The following is a 9,872-nucleotide window of genomic DNA, read 5'->3' on the forward strand; positions in this document are numbered from 1 at the left end:
GCACAAGAAAATATCTTCCTGGAATAATTTTGCATGATGGAAGAATATAATATTTCCTACTAGTTTCCCTATTCATGTTGAGTAGTGCATGTTTTCCTGGTATTATTCCTCATGGGAATAATATTACCAGCAGTCAGATAAATGTGAAGGTCGATTGCCTTTTTTGGAGTTGCAATTATTTTGAATGTATGCAGAGAGAAGTGCATGCCTTCTAATGAGGCGGACGGTTAGAGCTGAATCTTGCAAGCAGACAAGTACCTGTATTGAAAGTGCAAGGCTTTAAGCAGAAAAAAGTGCATGCCTTCTGAAGAGGCATACAATCAGAACTGCATTTCGCTAGCAAACAAGCGCCTATATTGAAAGTGCAAGGTTTTTGACACCAAAGTACATCTTGTTACCTCTAACATACTGCTTTAGGTCGCATACATGTTGTATTGGGGAATACATTTAAAAAGATTGAGGTTATTTGTAAAGTTTAAGGTTTGGGCGAAGCAATTTCAATGAGACAGAATGCATTTCAAGAGGGATGTATTTTGTATATAAGACATAGAATTTCAGCAATTTGTTATCAGTGTCAATCCAGCAATCCGAGTGTTCACCGATTTTTGTGATTTTCTCGTTCAATCTCCATTCCATCTTACTATTACCAATGGAGTCTGGAAAAGTTCCTGTGAGTATACACGCTTTTACTAATGAATTATTGTGGAAATTATTTTTCTATTCTTGATTTATGCTGAGAAATTAAATCTTTGTAATAAGTTTATACAATTATAACTTGATACAATTCTCTCCTTTATTATAAATATAAAGCAATAGCTTGCATGTGTTTATTATTGAAGCCCAATTAATGGCTGAATGCACATGATTCTATTTAATTCATGAACGATTTGACAATTTATTGAGGTATCTTTATTCAAAAAAGTATAATATATATTGCATGATAGCTTTTTTCCAATAAAGCCGTGAAGTCAACATTTAAAGTTCAAAAATTGAAGAACAGAAGGTTTATTAATGAGTGCATTACAAAATTTGAAATATTTTCAATAACTTTATATTGCAACTAGCAGGTAGCCTTCTTAACTCTGCAATGATCTAAATGAGATCTTGATAGAATTTGAGAATTTAGTTATTGTTCTCAGTAAGTTAATAATCCATACCATATGTGAAATTCGAGTTGATCTGGCATTTCTGGATGATATAAGATTTCTAACCATACATGAATAATAATGGGATGGGCACGTTATCGGATAGGCACATTAAACTGTCGGTCCCGGCTGAAGTATGATAGTTGTAAGGCCCATTGATAGCTCAAATTATATATTCAGGCAGTGGGACCTTCCCGCAAGGGATTCCCCACCAACAAAAGCCATACGAATTTACTTTACTATGAATAATAATAAACGCAATTTTCTCCTTTATTCATTGAGTGATAGCTTGCTTGTACTTTTATTTAATGGATAGCTCAATGTGCATGATTCTATTGAATTCATGAATGATTCACAATTTATTGAGGTATCTTCATTTAAAAAAGTATAATATATTTTGTACAATAGCTTTTGTAATGAAGCCTTGGAGTTAGCATTCAGAGTTGAAACATTGAAAAGCAGAGGATCTATTACAGCATTAATGTTATATGAAATTCAGAGACTCATGCTATACCAAATAGAATTTGTCAGAACCAATCATCATCACATGCTAACTTTCTCCAACTTCTTCTTTCGTTGTATATACATATTTCTCATCCTATACCCTTTCACTAAATTTTCTGAATGAGATTTACTCGAATATGTAATCTAATCTATTTTTTTTTCAAGGTCATCTTTGCTGAGGTGGTACGTAGCCGTCCGGTAGTGAGCACTTCATCAACTAACAACACTGTTAGAATGCTGCCTCAGGAGCTGATTAACTCCTTTGAAGTTTGGTATAATAACCAATTTCCAAAGTTGGGAGTTAATCATCTGACCGCAGCATCAGACAGATCACATCCAACTACGGGCAGCGCCCCCCTACCCTCCCAGCAACAGACTGCAGCATCAGACAGATCACATCCAACTACGAGCTGTGCCCCCTACCCTCCGACAGCGACCGTCCTACAGCAGACGCCTGCAGGACGCCATCACCAGAGACACAGATTATTGACGTTAGTGATTCAGATGATGGGGCGGGGTGGCAGACGGTTGCTAAGAGGAGTAGAATGGCTAAGATTTGCTCAAATACCGCTAGCAGTGGTAGTGAAAGTGACAGGGATACATTTAATTTGAAAAAATTTAATTGTCCCCGTCACAAGTACTGACCCTCAGTAGGATGAAAAGGCCAACCGGCCTTTATCTCAAGGTCATCCAGGCGCCTCAAGGTCATCCAGGCGCCTCAAGGTCATCCAGGCGCCTCAAGGTCATCCAGGCGCCTCAAGGTCATCCAGGTCAACCACCCCTAACCTCAAGGTCATCCAGGTCAACCACCCCTAACCTCAAGGTCATCCAAGTCAACCACCCCCAACCTCAAGGTCATCTAGGTCAACCAAACCTAACCTCAAGGTCATCTAGGTCAACCAAACCTGACCTCAAGGTCATCCAGGTCAACCACACCTAACCCCAAGGTCATCCAGGTCAACCACACTTAACCTCAAGGTCATCTAGGTCAACCAAAAATAAAAAAAAAAAAAAATTAAAAAAAAAATTGAAAAAAAGAAAAAAAAAAATTAAAAAAAAAATTGAAAAAAAAAAAATATATATATATAAAAAGAATAAAAAAAAAATTAAAAAAAAAAATTAAAGAAAAAAAATTGAAAAAAAAAAAATTAAAAAAAAAATTGAAAAAAATTAAAAAAAAAACACATAAAATCGGGAATAAATGGGGAAAAAGGAAAAAAATTCCCTCCGGATCCTGAACTGGGGTATAAAAGGAGTTGTTCTGCAAGGAGTGGGACATTGTGGTCGCGCCATCAGTACGTGTGTGTACCACCAGTACGTGTGTGTGTGTGATTTTGGTGTATTGGTTTTGGATTACTTTCATCTTTATCAACATCAAGAGTGAGTACCAGTGCATTTTATAGTTATATATATATATATATATATATATAATATATATATATATATATATATATATATTTTTATATTATATTCATGATTTAACAATTAAGTCCAAAAGAGTAGAATTTTGAAGTAGATGGTTTGAGACTGACAATTAAATTCTTAAATGACTTAAATTCGAAAATGACAAGTTTAATTATGAATTAGGTTCCAATACATAGAGTAAATGACATAGTCAAAAATGACTAGTGTAATTATGAATTAGGTTCCAATACATACAAGTTCAGAGTTTAATTGTGAATTAGGTTCTTTGAGTTGGTGGTTGTAATCCATCCTAACCTAAAAAACATATAATCACAAAGTAGATCCTAGACCCCCATTCACATTCTCCCACCCACCATACAGCTCCGGACCATCATCCTCTAGAACATAAACACCTATTGTGCCAAGCACTATATTTAATTCAGGCCTTTTCCCAAGTTATAATAGTACATTTAATACGCAATAGACTAGAGCCATTATTGTAAGTGAGTTAGTGAAATAAATTATTTTCTCTCTCTCTATTATGAATGGCCATGACTTCGAGTTTCCCATGATAGATATTTAAAAATTGTGGCTCCAAGTCGTCGAGGAATGTAGATTATGGAATTATCTCTAAAACTTAGCCTTCCTGTCGTGACATAAAGTGTGATAAGTTGGAAAACAGCAAGCATTGAAATTATAACAAACTACCGATTTTGCAGTTACTATTTGGTCCAAAGGCTCTAGAAGCCACGCGACAATTGGTCAAATTGATTCCCTTCGCCCAATAGGAGACCTGTTTCTAAATACAGTAGTGGGGCGATTCCCCAGGCGAGAAACCAGATTACGTTTCGGAGGACACTTTGCTAGGAGCACTATGAGAGTAAAGATGTAGTCATTATGTTTCTCCCTTTTTGGGCAAGTTTATAAGTTCATATAATTAGTTAATGTAGGAGCTACTTTTATTTTTATTGATGTTCAAATTCTCCAGTAGTGCCATGTCCTGGAAAATTTAATTGTGTTTCTTCATCATGTACGAATAATTGTTTCCTCAAATAACCGCTAAGGTACGTAAAATAAGGTTAAAATATAATTTAGGGAATGTAATTGATTGAAACTTCCATAAGAGTATTGTATTAACAAAGCCTGTTATTTTTCAAGTTAATAATATTGATTGAGAATAATCCTTTTGATTTTATTAGTGATTGAAGATAATTATAAATTTTTTTTCTAAAAAAGTATAGAAAGTTTTCAGTTACGTTACATTTGAGTTATTGTTTCTGGAGATATATTATCATAGAGTATTGCTGAAAGTCAGGAAGATAGCCTTTAAATTGTAATAATAGGAAAAAAAGAAGGTATTATGAGTTTAAAGTTGCTTAGAAATTTGGTATGGTAACAAAAATTGAAGTTTTAGACAATGAATATTTAAAGTGATTAGTTAAGGTATACAAATAAAATAACAGAGAAACCTTTTCGAGTACCTAGGTAATGTTAAAATGGTTATCAGTGGAAGTAGAAATAAATATTGGAACACTACTGAACGGGTTAAATTAAAATAAAATTAACAGAGAAATTCTTCTAGTTGAATTTGAAATAAAAAGGGAAAATCTCTTGAGTTAAGCATGAGTTTAAATTATTCTGTAGTTAAGAGTTGAAAGGTTGATTAAAAATTTAATTGAGGTAATTAACAGTAGTAGGACCCTTTAGAGATAAGTGGTCAAAAAGAATTAATAAATAAAGAAAAAGGAAAATCTTTAATGAAATGATAAATTTTTTAATGATGAATTGTTAAATTGCAATCAAGTTTTCCATGTGAATAAGTTGAGATATTTTAATATCTAGTAGAGTAATTGAAACTAGTTGGATATGAAGTTTATTGTCGAGAAATAATTATGTGAGGCTCCAGTAAGGTTGGAAATGTCAGTGAACTTGGGAATCAGTAATAGTGTAATAGTGGTCTATTAATGTGTTAATGTATTGATAAATTTCATAATGTTGATAATCAGAAGTCAAGCATTAGCAGTCCCAAGCTAGTTGATCGAGTTGAATTTTCATATTATTAAATCATGCCTTGAGAATTATTCTTCTAGTGTTTAGAGAAAATGTCACGTACTTTGAGTTTGAGATAAATAATGATCATGATCTGTTTTGACTAGCGGTCTGTCGTAAAGGTTTTCTACTGGAGTATTATAATGAAATGTGTTTTTCTCATGATTGTGGAATGCAAAATCGTGCTTGTGTCATATAGCTCTCGCGTTGATCTAAAAATGCAATTTCAACCATTATTATCTTTGAATCGTAGCCTATGTAGAATATTATTGCCTACTGAATTGCTTTATATTGTTAAAAATATGTTGCACTCTCAACTCTATAGTGATGATAGTTAGATTTCAATACATTCAGCAGAGTGAAAAAGTTTCATCCTTTACTATTATAAATCAATGTACTTCATATTTTACAACAGCAGAGTAACATAGAATCAATTGAAACTATGATGTCTTTTGAACGTTTTCCCTTGTTAGAGTTTGCCAAGAAAATAACCAGGGACTCAATAAAGTGATTGAAGTATTCAAGATTATTATACTCGGTCCGTCTTTAGTACCTACTTAAAAGGTGGACACGTCCATATTGTTTTGTCCTGACTCTTGCCACAGTTTTAAAGACTCTTGCCACAAATCTCAATTAGTTATACATTTTGCTGAATTTCGGGATGATTGAAGAGATTTCTTTCGAAGAGGGCCTGCTTCAAATTAGATCCTACTATCAATCCAGAAATTCGACTCTCCAAATCATACAGAATGCCTCTATGGTAACATATCCTGATTAGATTTCTTTTTGCGTGTTTCACACCGGAAGGAGGGGGAGTGTGCCGAGCACTATATTTAATTCATGCCTTTTCCCAAGTTATAATAGTACATTTAATACGCAATAGACTAGAGCCATTATTGTAAGTGAGTTAGCGAAATAAATTATTTTCTCTCTCTCTATTATGAACGGCCATGACTTCGAGTTTCCCATGATAGATGTTTTAAAATTGTGGCTCTGAGTCGTCAAGGAATGTAGATTATGGAATTATCTCTAAAACTTAGCCTTCCTGTCGCGACATAAAGTGTGATAAGTTGGAAAACAGCAAGCATTGAAATTATAACAAACTACCGATTTTGCAGTTACTATTTGGTCCAAAGGCTCTAGAAGCCACGCGACAATTGGTCAAATTGATTCCCTTCGCCCAATAGGAGACCTGTTTCTAAATACAGTAGTGGGGCGATTCCCCAGGCGAGAAACCAGATTACGTTTCGGAGGACACTTTGCTAGGAGCACTATGAGAGTAAAGATGTAGTCATTATGTTTCTCCCTCTTTGGGCAAGTTTATGAGTTCATATAATTAGTTAATGTAGGAGCTACTTTTATTTTTATTAATGTTCAAATTTTCCAGTAGTGCCATGTCCTGGAAAATTTAATTGTGTTTCTTCATCATGTACGAATAATTGTTTCCTCAAATAACCGCTAAGGTACGTAAAATAAGGTTAAAATATAATTTAGGGAATGTAATTGATTGAAACTTCCATAAGAGTATTGTATTAACAAAGCCTGTTATTTTTCAAGTTAATAATATTGATTGAGAATAATCCTTTTGATTTTATTAGTGATTGAAGATAATTATAAATTTTTTTTTCTAAAAAAGTATAGAAAGTTTTCAGTTACATAACATTTGAGTTTTTGTTTCTGGAGATATATTATCATAGAGTATTGCTGAAAGTCAGGAAGATAGCCTTTAAATTGTAATAATAGGAAAAAAAGAAGGTATTATTGAGTTTAAAGTTGCTTAGAAATTTGGTATGGTAACAAAAATTGAAAGTTTTAGACAATGAATATTTAAAGTGATTAGTTAAGGTATACAAATAAAATAACAGAGAAACCTTTTCGAGTACCTAGGTAATGTTAGAATGGTTATCAGTGGAAGTAGAAATAAATATTGGATAAAAAATATTAAATATTACATCTGTGTTATTGTTCCTGGAGATATATTATCGTAGAGTATTGCTGAGAGTCAGGAAGATAGCTTTTAAATTGAAATGAAATTTTTAAGATCATGTTCATATTGAGTTTATGACATTTTATAATTTTATATTATTTCAGACTCTGTTTTCTTATGTCATTAAGGTTTTCGAATAATTTAGTAAATTTTATGATAGAAATCTTAATAGACAAAGAAGAAAGTTTTTCTTTTCCATGGAATTAATATTAATAAATGTTGGCTAGCGCACAAGTTTCCAACAATACTGGTCGAGCTACTATATGAAAAATTATATTTGATTTCGGAAACCAAACAAAAAATATCATATAAGTTAGCATCATTTCAATCTGAATTATTCCTTTCCTAAGAGTATTATATCAATTTATATAAAAGTTAACATCATAATTGATGGGGTATTCATATTCCTAAAAGCATTATATTAATTTATTACGAGTGTTTTCATAAATGTTGCATTGTATATTAATGACACACTGGCAAGTAAATTTGTTTTAAATCTGTTAAATTTTGAGAATGAAATCAGAACGTCAAGATAAAGTCTAAATCAAATAACAGAATAAACTCCTGTTTTAGCTTTTGATGAATTGTAGGAAGAGTTAGAAATTAATGCTGTAATACATTTATTTACAGCGGTTCATGTGTGTCCCCAAACCAACTTCATGTACTACCACCACTTTGGTTCCGCAATTTTATGTAAAACCGCTTCAAGACACCTGTTCAGACAACAGGTCTAGGGACGTAAGAGGACGTCGCCGTCAAGCCAAATTCAACCGGTAAAAGTTCACTGCCAAAAACAAGGTACTGTAACCCCGACGATAAACCAACGTACAGACCAACGAAAGTGCAGTGTAGTGAAACAAAGGTTCATTCGAGAATGTCAATCAAAAGTGGGGATTCAAAATAATTATGAAATGGGTTATATGGGCTACTATCGACGAAACTTGGGTTCAACGGGCTCTTCTTTCTTGAGTAATTTTATGTTGAAATTAACTTGTTATTTGATGACTGATATTGTTTGATTTGTGACGTATTGCTATCTAAAAGGGGATAGTAATGCACCCCCGAATCAAATGAAGAATGTCAACAAAGTAACATGAAATTGTTATTTCTGTTGTTCAATTTTAGTTGCCAATGTTTATTGAAGCTGTTTGTATTTTTCAATTATTTCAAATTGTAGTGTTATTCTATGGTATAAACCTATTAAATCAGGCATGGCAAGATTAATTGAAGTTTTCTTGACTCTAGCCCGTTCACCTGCATGAATTAGGTATAGACTCAGGTATTTTCTAGATGTGTCGGCCTATTTCTAAATTCTAAATTTTATTCAAAATTATCTTTTTTATCACCTTTAAAAAGGTCAGGCACACTATGAACCTCCATCCTCGACCCACGATCCTAGATACCGATTCACCACCTTCATCCCCACATCTGTTGAAGGTATATATATATATATATATATATATATATATATATATATATATATATATATATATATATATATAGAGTTGAATACTGCATACCATACTAATACAATATTGTTTTGGATTGTTCCAGATGAGCAAAGCTGCACGATGTCAGCAAACAGCAAACTCTGTGGACGAGTTTGTTGTCCTGGAGGAGGCATTCAAATCCTGACTCACGACTCTATACTACAATAATGCATACAAGGATGAGCCTGCCAAAGATTTCCACACCTTTCTGAGCAGTCTGAAGGATAAAATTGTTCACATCATCAGTCAAAAACTGCAGACACATGGAGCAATGAAGTTCAATCTAGTATTGGAGGCAACATATTTCCGCAGCACCCTTGATAAGGCCTTCTTCGAACAAAAAGAGTTTCAGAATGTCGCCTTCAAAACTCCAAACTACTCCATCTTCAGTATCATCAATCTTCCAGACATCATCAACCAAGCATGCATGACCCTACTGGATGAGGAGTCGAAATTCGAAGGAAATTCCAGTGGATGGACTTTGCTTATCATCAATGGATTGCTCATCAGAAGTAGACCTCAATCCATAACACCAGTCATCCAACCGCCACCAGTCGCCCCACCATCGCCACCAGTCGTCCCACTATCGCCGCCAGTCGTCCCACTATCGCCACCAGTCACCCCACTATCGCCGCCAGTCGCCCCACCATCGTCACCAGTCGTCCCACTATCGCCGCCAGTCGTCCCACTATCGCCACCAGTCGCCCCACTATCGCTGCCAGTTGCCCCACTATCGCCACCAATCGCCCCACTATCGCCACCAGTTGCCCCACTATCGCTGCCAGCCAGCCCACCACCACCGCCAATCATCCCACCAGCTGAGACCAAGACGGTTTCAATTTGGCAGTAGCCCTCATCACACCAATCAGTTAATATCAAATGTATTACCATTTGTAATTTGATAATAAAGAAATAAACCCTCATTGGCTGATCCACTGTCTAAAACTAACTCTCATGTATGAAATAAACCTCATTTTATGTGTTAACCATTGATTGAGAGTTTCATTAATTCAATGTTCAACACCTCATCCCATAGTTAATAATAATAGTAGGTCAGAATCTTGCACATCAATATAGATGTTTCCTCTAGGTCAAGACTGAAATAGCATATAGTTGAAGCTAGTTAATAGATATCCATTATGGTGTAGTGGTTAGCGGCGTCGCTTTCCATGCTGTAGGTCCTGGGTTCAAGGGTTCAAACCTTCAGGGCTATAGATTGATGTAGGGTCCCAATTGATAAGGTAAGTATACAGGGTTGTATACCATTACACCATAATGGATATCTTTTGATAA

General features: G+C 34.5%; 1 protein-coding gene across 2 annotated transcripts; it reads left to right on the plus strand.

Annotated features, from left to right (window-relative positions):
- Positions 1 to 320: 320 nt before the first annotated feature.
- LOC120355767 lies at positions 321 to 9,209 on the plus strand. Of its 2 annotated transcripts, XM_039444442.1 has the most exons (3): positions 321 to 670; positions 1,815 to 2,353; positions 2,411 to 2,469. In XM_039444442.1, exons 1-2 carry the CDS (start codon positions 650 to 652, stop codon positions 2,259 to 2,261), a joined length of 468 nt encoding a protein of 155 aa, XP_039300376.1. In that variant the 5' UTR covers positions 321 to 649; the 3' UTR covers positions 2,262 to 2,353; positions 2,411 to 2,469. The 2 variants fall into 2 exon arrangements, with proteins under 2 accessions (XP_039300376.1, XP_039300377.1); XM_039444443.1 differs by lacking the exons at positions 321 to 670; positions 2,411 to 2,469 and adding an exon at positions 8,644 to 9,209 and having other exon boundaries at positions 677 to 2,140.
- Positions 9,210 to 9,872: the final 663 nt, after the last annotated feature.

This window comes from Nilaparvata lugens, unplaced genomic scaffold (genome assembly GCF_014356525.2).
Source record: "Nilaparvata lugens isolate BPH unplaced genomic scaffold, ASM1435652v1 scaffold4670, whole genome shotgun sequence".
Taxonomy (NCBI): Eukaryota; Metazoa; Arthropoda; class Insecta; order Hemiptera; family Delphacidae; genus Nilaparvata; species Nilaparvata lugens.

What these genes read in the sequence shown, in the direction of transcription:
- LOC120355767 (XM_039444442.1), top strand. Translation starts at nt 650, where the DNA reads ATGGAGTCTGGAAAAGTTCCT. An exon ending in TGGAGTCTGGAAAAGTTCCT is followed by an intron (nt 671 to 1,814) that starts GTGAGTATACAC and finishes TTTTTTTTCAAG; the next exon opens with GTCATCTTTGCTGAGGTGGT.